At 36.3% G+C, this 17,931-nt stretch overlaps 3 protein-coding genes across 7 annotated transcripts; all 3 read right to left on the reverse strand.

Annotated features, from left to right (window-relative positions):
- Nucleotides 1-1,737: 1,737 nt before the first annotated feature.
- LOC130547803 (asialoglycoprotein receptor 1-like) lies at nucleotides 1,738-6,758 on the reverse strand. Of its 4 annotated transcripts, XM_057324099.1 has the most exons (5): nucleotides 6,325-6,758; nucleotides 4,551-4,675; nucleotides 2,985-3,323; nucleotides 2,603-2,872; nucleotides 1,738-2,527 (listed from the first exon to the last, which is right to left on the reverse strand). In XM_057324099.1, the coding sequence occupies exons 2-5, from the start codon at nucleotides 4,585-4,587 to the stop codon at nucleotides 2,145-2,147; spliced, it is 1,029 nt and encodes a 342-aa protein (XP_057180082.1). In that variant the 5' UTR covers nucleotides 4,588-4,675; nucleotides 6,325-6,758; the 3' UTR covers nucleotides 1,738-2,144. The 4 variants fall into 4 exon arrangements, with proteins under 4 accessions (XP_057180082.1, XP_057180081.1, XP_057180080.1 ...); XM_057324098.1 differs by having other exon boundaries at nucleotides 1,738-2,503; nucleotides 4,551-6,758; XM_057324097.1 differs by having other exon boundaries at nucleotides 4,551-6,758.
- A 652-nt stretch (nucleotides 6,759-7,410) lies between these two features.
- LOC130547805 (lymphocyte antigen 75-like) lies at nucleotides 7,411-10,247 on the reverse strand. Its single transcript, XM_057324103.1, has 4 exons — nucleotides 9,663-10,247; nucleotides 8,795-9,154; nucleotides 8,381-8,707; nucleotides 7,411-8,273 (listed from the first exon to the last, which is right to left on the reverse strand). The coding sequence occupies exons 1-4, from the start codon at nucleotides 9,694-9,696 to the stop codon at nucleotides 7,915-7,917; spliced, it is 1,080 nt and encodes a 359-aa protein (XP_057180086.1). The 5' UTR covers nucleotides 9,697-10,247; the 3' UTR covers nucleotides 7,411-7,914.
- Nucleotides 10,248-11,989: 1,742 nt separating this feature from the next.
- LOC130547804 (macrophage mannose receptor 1-like) lies at nucleotides 11,990-15,216 on the reverse strand. Of its 2 annotated transcripts, XM_057324101.1 has the most exons (5): nucleotides 15,081-15,216; nucleotides 14,695-14,801; nucleotides 13,830-14,189; nucleotides 13,416-13,742; nucleotides 11,990-13,308 (listed from the first exon to the last, which is right to left on the reverse strand). In XM_057324101.1, exons 2-5 carry the CDS (start codon nucleotides 14,726-14,728, stop codon nucleotides 12,950-12,952), a joined length of 1,080 nt encoding a protein of 359 aa, XP_057180084.1. In that variant the 5' UTR covers nucleotides 14,729-14,801; nucleotides 15,081-15,216; the 3' UTR covers nucleotides 11,990-12,949. The 2 variants fall into 2 exon arrangements, with proteins under 2 accessions (XP_057180084.1, XP_057180085.1); XM_057324102.1 differs by having other exon boundaries at nucleotides 14,695-15,216.
- Nucleotides 15,217-17,931: the final 2,715 nt, after the last annotated feature.

The raw sequence follows: 17,931 nt of genomic DNA on the forward strand, positions 1-17,931 counted from the left end.
TCATTGAGTTTTACTGTAAAACGTGTACAGTTTACAATATCCCTCATGAATTCTGCGTCTCTCTTTATTTTCTGACCTTCGGGCGATGTTCAGGGTTATTGATTGAGGTCTGACTGCTCTCATGCGCTTTACACCGTCACACTTTTAAACTCCAGACCAAAGCAAGCCAGAGTTTCTCTGAATAACCCAAAGTCTCTCATGAGTTCCCTGCTGGCAAACGGGGCATGGACACTCTCCACAGATCTCCCAGAAACCTCAGCGCGTGGAAATCTTTTCTTTGGGACATGAGGTTGTTTGTCAGCAGTGTAACCGTTTATTATTCCTTCAGTAATTCATCTTATTAAAGACTCCATGAATTAAAAAGTCAAGTTTTGGGGCTTTTAGTACAGTATGAATATGAATGTTTGCTTAATTTCTAATTTGACTGTAGATATGTTGTATTAAATTAGAAATGAAAATATCTAGTTCTCCCGTGTTATTTGAGTTTTGAGTACATGTCGGCGAGCTTGTTGAAACCTCCTAATGTCTTCAAGATTCCCATCAGCTATACTTTCATCTTTCAGAAACGCACTGATGCTTTAAAAGCACCAGCGTGTTCTCGTAATGACTTTGGACCTGGTCAAATGTGCGTCTTAGAGCAGCCGCCGCAATTTTCCGCCCATAAAACATCTTCAGACCTAACAGGCTAATGGCAGACATGCGGAACAGCGATGCGGTTCGCCTTCATTTCCAAATCGCCGAGGGTCTTTTCACCCCGAGCTCGTGTCACGTCTGTGGAGCGTTTTGAACACGGAGAGCCTGTCATCAGTCACGCACTTCTGCTAAAGTTTTAATGAAGGTGGCGTTTTGAGTCTCGGAGTTCGGGGGGCTGTTAAAGCCCATATGCTTGTGTCCTGAGCTCTCAAGATCCTGTCCGAGAGGCATTTAGCTCTTTTCCATTGTGTGGTGTTTTATTCATCTTACCTGTGAATGACGGTGGTGCATGAATGAACAAGATCTCGGTGACTTTTGGAGAGATGTCAGGTGGATGTAATGTGTCCACGGCACAGCTTTAGGCTTTTTTTGCGCTCTAGCGTCCTACAAATTTAGCATGTGTTCAGTTACAGTATTGAAAATAATCCAAGTTGACAAATATTGAGAAATAGCATTTTTATGTGTTTCGCGCAGCCGCATTGCAATACAAGACATTGTGTCTGTTTCTCCAGGAGCTTAAAACGCGCCAATGATTTGACCTCTGTCTTACATGCGGGGGGGGGATGCTGAGCATTCTGGGAAATGTGAGCATGTGAAAGTTTTTAATGTTCTCCTGACACATGTGGCAAACGCATTCACGTCTACAGAAGTGCATTTGTGCTCAACGTTTATAATTAATGTCACACACAAAAGTTCAGCGAGGGTCTGCTCTGGTGATGCTCGTCCAGTAGTTGCCATGGTAACCGATCATCTCACTGGCTGATAATGAAGTACACACTGGTTCTGGTGACCTCTGTGGCTCTTCTATGTCCGCGGGTCAGAAAAAGCACCACCTGAGAGCGGGCAGAGACCCCTGGAGTGACAAAACTAACTGCAGAGCCAGACACACAGTTTTGCCTATTATTCCTGAGACTTGTGTGAAATGTGTTTTCTTGTACTCATATTTATATTCGATAGGAGCAATTAAGTTTAACATGATGGGCCAAAAAACTTCTAAAGGAATATTTCTGTTGTTTTTCAAACTGTTGTTCCACAGTTGGGATAGTTAACCAAAAAATGTCTTGAGTCACATTCAGGTTTTGAACAATATGAGGGCGAATTAATGATGATAGATTTTTTTATTTTTGTGTGATAAAGATGGGATTAAAAAGATATCAATATTTCAAGTCTAAAATTTAGCATCATAAAAGGAGTCGACATGCATAAACAATATTAACAATAAGTCAACATATCAGAGAATATCATTTATGAAACCATTTATGCCTTTCAGATATGCTGTTGTTAAATACCTGGATTGTCCATTTAGGATACAGTATATTTTAAGAAAATGATTATTAATTAATTGATTTATTAAGATTTATAAAGAAAAAAAGAGTGGACAATACTTCAGGAATTGGTTTTAAAACAGAAAATATAAGCACAGCAAAGCAATTAACAGAATCATGTATAATTTAGCGTATCTCACATACAACTCTAAACCTGTATCTGCAGTCTTTATCAGTCCACCTGAATGTGCCGTCCACCTTCTCCATGACGTCACAGTGATGAGAGATCTGATGTTCTGGCTGACGTCCTCCTTTCCAGTTAGTCCAGGGTCCCACGTGAAGTCCATTCACCCACATCCAGAAACCAAAAAGTCGACTCTGTCGAAGTCCGATCCACACCGGTTCAGAAATATTCTTTTTTCGTAATTCTTTCTCTGTTTCTATCTGATCGTCTTTGGACTCGATGCGCAGTAGACCAGAAGCATTGCAGTAATCCACAGCGCCTTCCCAGGACATTTCATGAGTGCTCATGTGAATGAGACTTTCTGACAAAGACACAAACGAATCTACTGTAGAATGAAATAGTTCATAGCAGCACATGAAGTTGAACGTGCAAGTATTTTAGTGTTATTGTGTGATCTTACTGTAGCATACAGCATGGACCTCAGATATACTTCGAATCCACTTTCCTTCGTGATAAATGCAAAAACTCTGATTGGCAAAGTTTGTAAAAGACTTGTTGATCTTGCTGTGCTGTAGACCAATCCAGAAATTTTCCGTAGAGGATTGCTTTTTAACCTCCTCATTATCACTCTCATTTCTGATACTGACTAAATCAGTGTGATTTTGTCTGCAGAACCTCTGAGCTTCATTCCAGGATTTGCTCTCCTCAATTAACTTGTATTCTGTAGAGCCTAGAAAAACAGTAATGCAATATGCAGATAAACTTACATTTTTGTGTTCAAATGAACATTCCTAATCTGATATTATATATACTGTAGGTCCAAAAAATGCAATGATTGTTACCTTTATCAAAACACATGAAGGGTTTCGTTTTATTACATTGAACAGATTCCCACTCTTTATCAGCTTTCATAGCAGCACAGCAATCACTGACACAATTTCCCGTTAACTTGAAAACTGTGACAGCAGCACCATCCGACCATTTCACACTGTGGACTTCCCAATGAGTTATTTCTAACAGCTCTTCAACTAGTTCCTTATTGATTTGCTCATTATAATCCGTGAGAAGGTCAGTGTATTTACTCTGGCATACGTTTCGAGCTTCAGTGAAATTCATTGCAGTACTTGGATATTCTAAGTGCAGCGTTCGTAGTCGGCCTGCAGTAGTTAAAGGACAAAAAGCTGAAAGAAAATATGCGACAGATTAAAATATATGAATAAAGAAATCCATCGTTTCATACCATGTTTAAACATTACACGTGTACACATTATGTGAGTTTACTGAGAGTAACAGTTGACTTTGACTCGTGTCCGAATTGCGCACGTGCCACTATTGCTGTCTAGACATCTATAAAAGACGCTCTTAACTATAATATTAACACTTTCTAAACACTTTTGACCCTGTCTGTGAAATCTAGGATAAAGTCTCTAATTGTGAGATTAGGAGCTTTATAGTTCGATTTCAACCATTAATTTCACTATAATATCAATCTTGTTCACCATGAAATCTAAATTCAACAATTCTTATTTCTGTGATTTATTTGTGTGGGAAAAAAACCATTCTCCGCATAATGAATGTCTATTGGCCAGGCTTCCAAATCCCATTGATTCCCAACGGTTGGGATCCAAGCACCACCCAGTGTTGGGTGTTACTAGTTACTAAGTAATTAGTTACTGTAATTGAATTACTTTCCCCTTGAAAAAGTACAGTAAGGGATTGCTTAAATTTTTTCTGTAATTTAATTACAGTTACTTCTGATGTAATTGAACTTAATACTGTGTAATATAGTCAATAGTGGAAATGACATCAAAATTATAAGTCTAACTTTAAAATGTATGCTTGAATGTCTCCTTCTCACATTTGTAATACATTGGTCAGTTAATACAAATAATTTATGCAGTTTTTTTTTTTTTAATGAATTAAAAGAGCCGTTTCATGTCTATCCTTGAAACTATTCTAATCACGGATGTAGGATATAGAAAGTAATTAGTAATAATTAATTAAGTACTTTTTGGAGAGAGTAATTTGTACAGTAATCTAATTACACTATTGAATATGTAATTAGTAACAAGTAATTAATTACTTTTTCAGAGTAACTTACCCAACACTGGCACCGCCCTACTCTTTTTCTCATTCAGGAAGTGGTTACACTCAGATATACATCAGGATTATGAAGAAAAGGTTTTTTTATTAAAGTGACAATTAATACCAAAAAAATAATTCTTTTCATCATTCTGGTGAACACAAAAGAAGATTTTTTTTTATATTTGGGTGAACCATCCCTTTCATAAATGTTTCTGTTGGTATTCAATTTCTACATTTACCAAAATATTTGAACATCAGACAAGTTCATTGATTTTTTCTTCTACAAAACTGTTTAGGATTTATAATGAGATACAAGTACTTACCCCAGAGTAGTACAAGCACGGGTATAAATAGTACCATAGTAATGCTCAGTGCGTCTGTTATTAGAATCGGATGTGATAGTGGATTATTGGTGGACAGAGATGATTTTTGAGATGTGCAGCATCTGCTGTTGTTTGAATAATAAAGAGGAATATTGCATAGTTGAATCAATATGGTATACTTTAAAATAAACGTTGAAAAGTCTTCATGAAGTAGATCTTTAAATATCTCTGAAATAGCACTGAAGAGGGCCATAGACATTCCCAGTTTGCTTCAACACAAAGTCAATTAAAAGATGAAAAAATAACAAGTTGCAAAATTGTTCTCCCCCACCCCGATAGGTGTTTTTATACATGGTGTGCAACTGGAGCATTCATTCAACAAGCAGGGATATATAGTTCAATGCATACAGTGCGCAGTCCAAAGATAAAGTAAACCGTAATTAAAATGTCTTTTTGTGTGATTAATGTATATAAGACTTGTTTACAAATTCAATAAATATAAATAAATAATACATATCAGATTAAACATCATTAAGACTAAAAGATCTCGGCGTAACTTGTTTGTTTTGACGTTATGTAAATAGTTTGACCTTTTGGCCTTATGTAAAACACCAACATTTCCTTGTGTTACAGTTACGTGATGTTCGTGTTTTTACAGTGTACAGTGCCCTCCACTATTATTGGCTCCCTTGGTAAATAGGTTTTAAAAATAAATCTGCATTGTTTCTCGTTTTGATCTTTTATTTTAAAAATCTACAAAATTCCAACATTTCCTTGGAGGAAAACAATTTGAAGTAGTGGGACTATATCACATTGTAAAAAACATTTTTTCTTCCATACATGTTGGCCACAATTATTGGCACCCTATATTTAATACACTCCGCAACCTCAATTGATAAGAAAAACAGCTCTGAGTGTTTTCTTTTCGGTGCGATGAGGTTTGAGATTACATCGAGAGTCATCCCAGTCCATTCCTCCATAAAGAATTTCTCCAGATCCTTCAAATGTTGCTCCTCCCTCTTCTTCAGTTCATCCCACTCGTTTTCTATAGGGTTCAGGTCAGGGAACTGGGATGGCTGTGGCACGATTGATTGACTTATTTTTTGAGGATGTTCGTTTTGAACCAATGTGCCGATGAAAGACCAACCACGACCCATTATAATATTTCTATAAGAGCAAGTCAGGTTTTGATTTTTATATCCGTTGGTATTTGATATAATACATGATGCCGTGTACTGTATCAAGATTGAACCTCTGGTATAAAAGTAGGTCCACAACAATGAAGATCTGGTGGTATATTTAACTGTGGACATGGGGAACTTTTGTATCCCTGTGTGCACCAAACCTATCTTGTGTTATTGCTGCCAAAAAACTCTTTTTCATATCATATGGCCATAGACCCCAGTGCCGTTTGAAGTTCCAGTATGGCAGATTAATGGTTTTTAAATAAAAGATCAAAACGAGAAACAATGCAGATTTATTTTTACAGCCTTCTTTGCTCATATTTCAAGGGTGCTGATAATAGTTGATAGTACAGTATTTATATGATATTATAGTAAGAAGTGTATTGTATAGACATAAATTCTATATTACATTTGTTAAACCAAATAGTGCAGCTTCAAATGAAAACCAATCAAATAAAGCTCTGACAGACAATACACCGGGTAAAGAAATAAATGATTATGTATCAGTAATTTTAGTTTCTTACTTCTTTCTTAACTCATATACTCTAAGCTGGTTACCAGAACACATAGTAAAGTCATATCAGTCTTACCTGCTGAGCGGCGAGTTTCATTTGATCTTTGCTCTGAGGAAAATAGAAGATCGAATCCAGTGATGTCATTGTTTTAGTTTGGGGCAGTGACACGCAGGCAAATTAGATGTCAGCAGTAAACATTTAACCACTGAGAGGAAAGACTTGAGATGTATAATCACATTTTATTCAGTTGCAGTAATTTTCTGATTCTACAACGTGTATACAGTTATCAGCATTGTATTTAATGAAAGTGAATTGACAATTGATAAATGTCTGAATAATAATTGTAACAAATAATAATAAATAAATGCTCAAGCTATGAAACATTTGTTTTCAGGTCATTGTTGCAAAGTCTGTTTTGTTTGTTGTAATAGGCCTATTGAAACTTGAAACATGTACATGTGTACACAACACAGTACTGTGATTGTACCATTAAAAATCAGGAAATAAAAACCACTAAGCTGTTAAGTTTTAAACTAAAATCCCAAGACCTTCTCTTTTCTTGGCTTTGTAATATTTCTCTAGCAACACGTCATCTACTTTGCAGTCACGTCTGCTCTGTTTCCTTGTCTTTTGTTTTGTATCTTGTATTGTGTATTATGTTAGTGATGTCACTTCCTGTTGTAATCCCTGCCCACGTTCTTTTGTGGTTCTGTCTCAGTTTTTCCACCCTGTTGTGTTCACTATATACAGCCCAGTGTGTCTCTTTTCAGTTATTATCTGTATGTGATGTGTCATGATCCGCTCACGTCTTTCACGTTTGCATTCTCTGACTGTTGCACGTTTGGGTTTTTTAAACGCATCTGTAAATAGATCCTGACTTCAACTAGTTACGAAGCCAATTAGTACATATGGGGATGATTAGGAGGCCATGATGTATAGAGGCGAATGGGCAAATTTGGCCATTGGGATTTTTTGGGATTTTTAATGACCACAGAGAGTCAGGACCTCGGTTTAACGTCTCATCCGAAGGACGGTGCTTTTTGACAGTATAGTGTCTCCGTCACTATACTGGGGCATTAGGACCCACACAGACCACAGGGTGGTCCAGCAGCAACCTATAGCTTTCCCAGCAGGTCTCCCATCCAGGTACGGACCAGGCTCAGCCAGTCTTGGGCTACAGGTTGATGTGGCTGCTGGTCTTTGATCACATTGATCAGATGTTTTCTACCGTCTCAGCTCTCTATGGGATTGTCAGTAAGTGCTGAGTTTGTGAGATTTAGACACCATGATGACATGTTAAAATGCATCTGCTCAATGCTATTTGACTTTTTATTAGACCTCTGTCTCCAGTTCTACAAGCTGAGAAACAGACAGCGAGATGAAGAAATGACAGCAGACAGGAGATGCTGTAACGAAATGATCGTTTTATTGAATCATTTCAATTGTGTACCAAGCAAAGACAGTGGAAGGTTATTTAATCTTGAGATGGAGGTCAACTTACTTTTAAAGACAATACAGCACCACATACGATTAGACATGAATTAAAAATGAAATTATTGAAACAAAGTGACTTTGTTAATACATATAAGAATTACAGAGTGAATTAAAACGCAGATGTACATCTGTATTCTCGAGTCAGAATTTCAGCTGTCAGATAATTCAGTATCATTTCGCCTCGCATAAAACTCTAAATGTAGATCTGCAGTCTTTATCAGTCCACTTGAATGTGCCGTCCACCTTCTCCATGACGCCACAGTGATGAGAGATCTGATGTTCTGGCTGACGTCCTCCTTTCCAGTTAGTCCAGGGTCCCACGTGAAGTCCATTCACCCACATCCAGAAACCAAAAAGTCGACTCTGTCGAAGTCCGATCCACACCGGTTCAGAAATATTCTCTTTTCGTAATTCTCGCTCTGTTTCTATCTGATCGTCTTTGGACTCGATGCGCAGTAGACCAGAAGCATTGCAGTAATCCACAGCGCCTTCCCAGGACAGCTTAGCTTCACTCACGTGAATGAGACTTTCTGACAAAGACACATATGAATCTATGAGATGGATTTTTTAAAGCAGCATATCATAAAAAACCTGGAGTTATGTCAAATGTAATGCATGATGTTTTGTCTCAACTTACTGTAGCATAGAACAGCGAAGGAACCAGAACCTCTTAGTTGCCAGTCATTGGTTAGCACTGTAAGGATTGTAAACGTTCCCTGACCTGGTTTTGATGAATAATTTCTGTAAGCAGATTTTCCTCTATCAGCCCATTCAATGTTATCATGCAGGAGGCCGATCCAGAAAGGAAACTCTCTGTCTTTTGTCTGATTCTTTACTCGCTCATTTTCCTGCTCATTTGTGATACTGACTAAATCTGTGTGATGCTGTCTACAGTACAGCTGAGCTGCAGTCCAGGTTTTGTTTATATGGATTAAACTATAGTTGTGTGATGCTCGGTCAACACCTGTATAAATGAATGAAGAAATAAACAATTCATTTTCATGATCATATTTAGATATGTATCAGACACAAACGGCACAGAGATGATTACCTTCATCATAGCACATGAAGTATTTGGTCTCAGTGTGTGGCAGTAGTTCCCATGATCCATTACTTCTCATAGCAGCTCCACATATTCCCGTACAGTTCTCAGTGAATGAAGTGAATATGACGTCATCACCATTTGACCATTTACTCCTGTAGTTTGTGTTATTTGTATAAGCACCAATTAAGGCAGATGGAGCATCTCTGCCTTTGACACGTTTAATAAGCTCTTCATTGTCTTTATCATCATAAACTGTGACAATGTTAGTGTAGGTTTTTTTGCAAGTTTCCAGAGCTTCACTGATATTCATTTGACTTAAAAGATGGAATTCTCTTAGCCGACCCGCAGCATTTGAAAGAGGAAAAGCTGAAGAAAAATATTACATTATTAGTGACAAAATATTGACCAAAAATATCTGTTGTCTTATTTAATGCTTTGACATGAAATATTTGATTATACCGTATGAATACTGTAAATCTTCAACACTTATCACACAGATATCATTAGTTTAAAGTTCTTTCATTTCTTTTCAGTTTCAGCTCAACGTTAAAGTGATGAAGTCATGCAGCTGTGCTTCATACCACAGCAACTCTCAGTATACAAAAAAAGACATAAACAAAGCCAGCTTGTGTTGTATAAAACTGCAGAAAGAACCTGGAAATGACAGACATTAGCAGGGGAAAATGTTTAGACTTTAATGCTATAATGTTTGTTTTTTTATTGTGCTTGCACATTGGCTAAGACAATAAAGTAAAATCAAATCGGATGAAATTGCTCCACAAGAAGCATTAACCCTCAGCATGTGCTGTAATAAAAACATATGAAAGACGTTTTATTCACGTTTACATTTATGAAATGTAAATTGAAAACTCACCACACAGAAGCATCAGCACTGATGGAAATGCCATAATAATGTCCAGACTCGTGTGGATGTTTGTGCCTCCAGAAGGATTTTCACTTGCGTTGTTTTGGGGTCTGATGTCTTTTCATGAAAAAGACTGAACAATCACCATTAGAAAAAAACATGTATTTAGAAACCACAAAAATGTAGATTAATGTGATATTCTATTGTGTTACTGTATATCATTACCACTGTTTTATTTTGGAAGGATTTTCACCTGAAGTCAAACTCATGAAAATCATTGTTTCAAATAAACCCGTCTGACCACATTATCACACACAAGACTATGTGATAATCAATAGAATGACATCAAGTAATAAACAACAACAAACTGTATTATTTATCTAATACATTTAATAAAACATGTTTGAACATGAAACAGAAACCCATCTTACCTGGTGAGCAGATTACTCTTCTGTTATTGAACACACGAAGGATTGCTGATTTATTCAAATGATGTCGTTCTTTTATGATGGGCAGGGACACCCAGGCAAATTCACATGAAACCTATTAAAAACTCTATTTCATTAAATGTAACCTCCATCTCATCTACTGGAAAAAGTTACCAAACAATTCATGTTAGTATTACTGTAGATATATATTTATTATTTAATTTCTCGTTGCCAGCCGGTGTGCAAATAACCTGAATTCCACTGATGTCTATGCAGTCAATCAGGAAAAAATGTGTTATTTGATTAAAAAAAACAAGTTCGAAAATATAGGATGAGATAGAAATGTAAAAGTAGTGCAGATTAACATTGTACAGTTTTACAATTGTATGGTTGACTGTCAACATGTATGTAAATGAATGCAGGTGGTACACGAGGATGACATTGTTCTATTCAGATTATTTAACGGAGATAAGAGATGCTCTGGCTGTAAACTGGTGCTTACAGTTCAAAGTCGTGTCTGTCTAAGGCCCTCTTACTAATCCAGAGAGCTACTCTCCTCCTGTAGATGTTGTTTGCATAAACATATCCTGCATCAGTCAAGTATTAATGTCATCCATCTGTATCTTCATTCAAATTGTGTCTTTACTCTTATCTCAATACGACCATTATGTTCTTTTACACATGTTTGATTGAAATATATGCATTCTGGATGAATGTTTTTATTCATTGTATCACCAAAACATCTAATTGTAGTGATGTATTTTTTTTCCTGTGTATGTGTTTGCGCTTCACAGTTTAGACTGTAAACGTGTTTGCTTTTTATCCTTTTAACTTTGAGAGGAGCGTTTTCTACTTTTACAAACTCCTGATAACTTCTAACATCAGATATCGGGAACCTTTTGACGCAAAATTTTGTGACTTTTATTTAATAAATTTAAGAAATAAGTTGACTTAATAAAGCAACACTTTCAGCTGTCTTTATTACTTTACATCTCTGACATTTTTGTTCATATTTAGCAAGGTTTGGAATACTGTAGGCTTCACTTGGCCAAGCCGGGTTTTACTCTTGCATGAACAAACTAAAAACACATGTTGTGTTTAATAAACACATTACACAATAAGGTTACCAATCACAGGTGTGTGAAAACTATGGTTTTCATGGTAACTAAACCATGGTTTATATTCATAGGGAATGATTCAAGGAAGTTTAAAAATGGACTATTTTAAAATGGTTCTGCATCTAGATGTCATCCTTCATGTGTCATAATCTCACCTTTTTTTAACTTCAAAATGCTGCTGTCAAAGTATTGCATCTGTTTAAAATGGCTGTCGATTTTAATGCATTTGAAATGAATGTATCTAAATGGTTTATTGTGAATTCATTGTTTCCTGGATGTGACATTTTTTGATTGTTATCAGTTCTTACTTTCATAGAGTATGTGATGTCTGGGTTCTTCAAATCCATGTGCACAGTTTGCATATACGGAAAAGGTGCATGTGATGAAAGAAAAACATCATTTTATAGGTACGCTTCATCATATTTAATTACACTTCCTTAAAGAATATTATATGCATTGACTTGAATTGTCCCACCCCTTGATGAATATGATTGGTTGACTGCAGGTGAGCATTTTATGTGCTTTGAGAAAAAATTATAATTAATTTAAATGAAAAATACACAGTTGATTAAAAAAGTTCCTTATCAAAATCTAGCTGAACTTTTATATACCAATATTTTATTTAACAAATTTCTTTATTTGCACATATGGAAGTCTTTCATGTTAAAATAATTTCAACAAATCATAATAAATAAAGGCACAAGGTATAAAACATAGTTTTTTATTATTATCTTTTTTAAGTTTTAACATTTATGTTTACATGTAAATGTAAATTTAAAACATGGTTTTTATGTCATAACTTACCAGTGAATGTATTTTTATGGGTTTAATTGAAAACATTTGGAGAAATTAGGTGTTATACCGTATGATGCAAAAGTCAGATCCATCACTGGTGGATCATTGGTGAGTAAAATATCAACAAACCCGACCATTGGATTTACATGAACCTATTCTGGGTTGTTACTCTACCATGGGTTGAAACAACCCAACATTTTTTACGGGACACAAAATGATGATAAATTTAAATGATCTGTTTGATGAATCATTTTTATTGTATATACCAAGTAAAGACAGTGAAAAGATACAGATGTTACTGAGATAAAGTGAAAGTGTGAAAGTGAAAGTGAAAGTGACCTATTAGTCAGATATGGTGACCCATATCTGAAATGTGACCTCTGCATTTAACCCATCCAGAGAGTAGTGAACACACGCACAGCAAGTGGTGAACACACGTACACCCGGAGCAGTGGGCAGCTATCACTGCAGCGCCCGGGGAGCAAGTAGGGGTAAGGTGCCTTGCTCAAGGGCACCTCAGTCGTTACCCGCCGGCCCTGTGAATCGAACCGGCAACCTTCTGGTCACGAGTCCGACTCTCTAACCATTAGGCCACGACTGCAAAAAGGACACTTTTCAAAATGAAAATAAGTAAAAAAATGAATATGTAAAGAAAATGTAAATTCATATAATCTATTAAAAATCATGAACGAAATGCAACACATATGTATATGTCTATATGTTTGATGTTAGAATTACACACAAACTTTTAGGTAACTCATCATGATCCTCTAGTTACCTCTCTTTCATTACAGAATAAATGTATTTATATATCTATAGTGAATGTGTGACTGAAGCAGAATGACATTTGATAAATAAATGAGACGTATTATGCTGGGATGGAGTGCGAATGTTAGATCAACACAAGATAAACAGAAGAACAATTTAGCAGGTTTTGAGACAACTGAGTGATGTATTATTTCGCCTCACATACAACTCTAAACCTGTATCTGCAGTCTTTATCAGTCCACTTGAATGTGCCGTCCACCTTCTCCATGACGCCACAGTGATGAGAGATCTGATGTTCTGGCTGACGTCCTCCTTTCCAGTTAGTCCAGGGTCCCACGTGAAGTCCATTCACCCACATCCAGAAACCAAAAAGTCGACTCTGTCGAAGTCCGATCCACACCGGTTCAGAAATATTCTCTTTTCGTAATTCTCGCTCTGTTTCTATCTGATCGTCTTTGGACTCGATGCGCAGTAGACCAGAAGCATTGCAGTAATCCACAGCGCCTTCCCAGGACAGCTTAGCTTCACTCACGTGAATGAGACTTTCTGACAAAGACACATATGAATCTATGAGATGGATGTTTTAAAGCAGCATATCATAAAAAACCTGGAGTTATGTCAAATGTAATGCATGATGTTTTGTCTCAACTTACTGTAGCATAGAACAGCGAAGGAACCAGAACCTCTTAGTTGCCAGTCATTGGTTAGCACTGTAAGGATTGTAAACTTTCCCTGACCTGGTTTTGATGAATAATTTCTGTAAGCAGATTTTCCTCTATCAGCCCATTCAATGTTATCATGCAGGAGGCCGATCCAGAAAGGAAACTCTCTGTCTTTTGTCTGATTCTTTACTCGCTCATTTTCCTGCTCATTTGTGATACTGACTAAATCTGTGTGATGCCGTCTACAGTACAGCTGAGCTGCAGTCCAGGTTTTGTTTAGATGGATTAAACTATAGTCGTGTGATGCTCGGTCAACACCTGTATAAATGAATGAAGAAATAAACAATTCATTTTCATGATCATATTTAGATATGTATCAGACACAAACGGCACAGAGATGATTACCTTCATCATAGCACATGAAGTATTTGGTCTCAGTGTGTGGCAGGAGTTCCCATGATCCATTACTTCTCATAGCAGCTCCACATATTCCCGTACAGTTCTCAGTGAATGAAGTGAATATGACGTCATCACCATTTGACCATTTACTCCTGTAGTTTGTGTTATTTGTATTAGCACCAATTAAGGCAGATGGAGCATCTCTGCCTTTGACATGTTTAATAAGCTCTTCATTGTCTTCATTTTCATAAACTGTGACAATGTTAGTGTATTTTGTTTTGCAAGTTTCCAGAGCTTCATTGATATTCATTTTATTTAAAAGATGGAATTCTCTTAGCCGACCCGCAGCATTTGAAAGAGGAAAAGCTGAAAAAAATATTACATTTACATTTCACATTTTTGACACAATGTTGACATTATTTTGACAAGAAAAATCTGTTGTCTTTCTTTTTAAAGTATGGATTGACAAAATATTTGATTAGATGTACTGTAAATGAATACTGTAAACAAACCTTCAAGAATATCACACAGACATCATTCAGATAAATACAGTTTGAAGTTCCTCAATTTCTTTTCAGTTTCAGAGCAAAGCTAAATGAATGAAGTAATGCAGCCGTGCTTCATACCACAGCAAATTCTATGATGCATTACACAGAAAACCTCAACAAAGCCAATATAGCTTGTGTTGTATAGCACGTCAAAATGGGATTATTATTTTTTTGAATTCATGTTTGTATTTTCATTGAACCTTTACATTTGCTAGCACAACAAGGTCAAATTAAAATGGTTGAAACGGCATCAGCCTGCTGCACTTATCAAAGACTGAATGTGTTTTATTTACAATGAGATTGAAGCAGAAGTTTAAACTCACCGCACAGAAGCATCAGCATTGATAGAAATGCCATAATAATGTGTTTAAAACAAGACTTATGTGGATGCTTTTGGGTCCAGTGGGGTTTTTACTTGTCTTTTTTGGATCTGATGTTGATTCATGGAAGAGATTGAACAATCAGGATTACAGAAAAGTGTATTTAGAAACCACAAAAAAAGACACTTGACACAGGTTTCACCTGAAGTCAAACTCATTTACTTCAAATTATGGCAAATAAACCCAGAGTCTGACTACAATATCACTCACAAGACTATATGATAATCAAAGGAATGACATCAACGAGGCAAATAAACAATAACAAGCAGTATCATTTTCCTAACATGTTCAATAAAAAAGGTTAATCATTAAACAGAAACCCATTTTACCTGGCGAGCAGATCACTCTTCTGTTGTTGAACACATGAAGGACTCTGCTGATTTATTCAAATGATGTCGTTCTTTTATGATGGGCAGGGACACAGGCAAATTCACATGAAACCTATTAAAAACTTTCACTAGGTGTGCCTTCCGTCTTATCTATTGGAAAATCACTAAACAGTTGATGTTAGTTTTCATGTGACATGTTGCTGCCAACTGCTGTGCAAATTGTGTTGAATTACTTTTAAACAGCAAATTAAACGGAATTACACTCATGTTAGTGCAATGAATAATGATTTGCCATTTTTGTGTGTGTCTGGATCTAGTTTATTGTAATTATAATGTCATTAAAAAAAGCTTGAAGTATAGCAGTTATTACAGTTTCCTAAATGCATGTATAGTACAGGTTAATAACTGTTTGTAATGTCTACATGTATGTGGTACATGAGGATGACTTTGTTCTATTCAAATGATTTAATGGCGATAAGAGATGCTCTGACTGTAAACTGGTGTACAGTTCAAAGTCGTGTCTGTCTAAGCCCCTCCCTTACAGATCCAGAAAATAACTCTCCTCCTGTTTTTATTCTTTCTTGCTATGTTTGTATACATTGATGTCTTTTGGACTCTCATCTCTATCATCATGTTGTGAAATAAAATGTTACATATAAATAAACCTTAAATTAACTTAAAAGTCCTCCCTTTATCTCTAAACAACCTTCAAACTTTGGAAATATTTTGTCTCCATTTATTACATCTCGGACAGATTCAAGATTTTGATCTCACAAATTCAACAAATGATTCTTTTGATATTTATGCTTCAAAAAGGATATTTCAGGTGGTACCTGCATGTGACGTTAATGCGTCTGAAAGGTTCTTTGTGAACTCAATGTTTGGATGTAACATTTGTTTGTTGTTTGACTGTTATCTGTTCTTTCGTGAAAGACATTGCGTCTGTGGTCATCAAATCCAACATAGTTTGCATGCATGAGACGATAACTGGTGTCATTTACAGTTGGACCCCAACGTGTTTTTAAAGGCCAGACGTTACAAGAGTCCAGTACATGTTTTTGCCCCAGGTTAGGAATGTTCTTAGGCACAATACAAAGTGGGAAAAGCTACACCTTTGTGTATTAATACAGAGAGTCCATTGTATTCTCTGCTGGGAAAACACAAACAGGTTGCTTCCTTGTTTTGATATGCAAAGAGCCAAAGGCCTCCACAGTTTCAGCAAAATGAATGTTCCAGCGAAAGCTCGGGGTAACAGCACTGCTGAACATCATATTAGAAGTGAAGCCAGCAGATATTTCTTATAAAAGATTTATCATCGCTGAGGAGCGGCACAAGAATTTGTAAATAAAAAAGATGACAGTGTGGTTCGGGAGCATTTTTTAAAAATACAATGTGTAGTGTAGCCTCAAGACTTATTGTTAAATTGTGTATAAATAGATAATTGTTTTTATATATGGGAAAGAGAAGTAAAGATAAATGGATAATTAAACACTAAGCATTAAGAATATTAATAAAGGCTTTGTGTGAACCCACAACATAAAGGACACAAGCAGATCTGAAAAGAACCATGCTAAAGAACTAAGACCTTTTACATTTTAATTGGACTAAAACATTTAAATTAGCATCATTATCATATTTCTTTGGGTGTACAAACAATTCTGTGTTTTTATTATTATTTTGCAAAACATACAGAGAAAACTGTTATGTACAGGGCACGTACAATGCAGTTTGTTTCATGCATAAAAAATACGTTGAAAATGTATTTTTCTCCAGTTTAACTTTAAATTAACATGTAACGTGCAGGCTATTCAAGTGAATGATGTATGCTTTATAATGCTATGAATTATGGTCAAGCGCGTACTGTTATCTAAATAGACTACGTTAATGTAGTGTGAATTATTTGCGTTCCGCCACCAGACGCTGGCTTGAAAGAAAGTTTGTGGACGACGATTTGGGATTTCTAACTCTAGATTTCAAGTTGTGTGCATGTGAAATTTTAAACTACCTGTACAAATACCTCGAGCAGATTTGTCACATCAGTAAATAAAAAGCCTACCCATGTGCCCCCACAAATGATGTGGTACTAGATTCTACTGCATCAGTTCAGTTGGCCAGGTATGTGTCCAACATTGAATAATAAAAAGTTAATTCAGGTTAATGAAACGTAGCATTTTTATTTTCGTCAAGGAATTCTACTAATGTCAAAAGGTGACGAAGCATCCAAGGATAAAGAAGAACAGGGTGAACCTGGGAAAGAGCGATTGCTTGTGCACAGTGAAGTCTAAGGAATCAAGGAATCATGATCAAGGTTTAGAAGACGTGGGATCAGATGCTCATACTACCCACTGATGTGTCCATCTGCGCCGATCAGCTGTGGCAAGAAAGAGAAGAAAAAGGTTGGCTATTCAGCAATATAACGTTTGAATTAAAATATTGAATTTTAACTTTCAAAAATGTCACAACGTCTGATAGGCTATCATTGTCCCTGGTGTCTTTAGCAGCCCGGTCAATTTACAATAATCCAAGTGCTAAAATAAAATGGCCGCTGTCTGAATCTGACCCATTCTCTGTCTCTCACACACATTCTGGGATGTCTGAAACACTCTTTGGTTTATGCTTATATACATAATACCGCCAACCACATTGACGTCATATTTATCACAATAGTTTGTTTTGTGTTATCAGATCTGGCATTAGAAGTCTTAAGATGCTGATGTGTGGCTATTCTGTTTTACTGTTTGCTGTCATTTGTGACTCTTACTGTTTGACAGTAATGGAAGAAAAAGGGTAAAAAAATGCATGTGAAACCCCCTGGTGTGCTCATTTGTCACACAGCGCCCCCCGCTGGTAT

This window comes from Triplophysa rosa, linkage group LG24 (genome assembly GCF_024868665.1).
Source record: "Triplophysa rosa linkage group LG24, Trosa_1v2, whole genome shotgun sequence".
Taxonomy (NCBI): Eukaryota; Metazoa; Chordata; class Actinopteri; order Cypriniformes; family Nemacheilidae; genus Triplophysa; species Triplophysa rosa.

Coding starts and splice junctions, on each gene's coding strand:
- LOC130547803 (XM_057324097.1), bottom strand. CDS start 4,809: ATGTCTATGGCCCTCTTCAGTGCTATTTCAGAGATATTTAAAGATCTA. Junction 3,324..4,550: donor CGTGCTTGTACTACTCTGGG/GTAAGTACTTGT, acceptor ATTTTCTTTCAG/CTTTTTGTCCTTTAACTACT. Junction 2,873..2,984: donor CTTCATGTGTTTTGATAAAG/GTAACAATCATT, acceptor CTGTTTTTCTAG/GCTCTACAGAATACAAGTTA.
- LOC130547805 (XM_057324103.1), bottom strand. CDS start 9,696: ATGGCATTTCCATCAGTGCTGATGCTTCTGTGTG. Junction 9,155..9,662: donor AGTGCTGATGCTTCTGTGTG/GTGAGTTTTCAA, acceptor ATTTTTCTTCAG/CTTTTCCTCTTTCAAATGCT. Junction 8,274..8,380: donor CTTCGCTGTTCTATGCTACA/GTAAGTTGAGAC, acceptor TGTCTTTGTCAG/AAAGTCTCATTCACGTGAGT.
- LOC130547804 (XM_057324101.1), bottom strand. CDS start 14,728: ATGGCATTTCTATCAATGCTGATGCTTCTGTGCG. Junction 14,190..14,694: donor AATGCTGATGCTTCTGTGCG/GTGAGTTTAAAC, acceptor TATTTTTTTCAG/CTTTTCCTCTTTCAAATGCT. Junction 13,743..13,829: donor CTTCATGTGCTATGATGAAG/GTAATCATCTCT, acceptor TCATTTATACAG/GTGTTGACCGAGCATCACAC.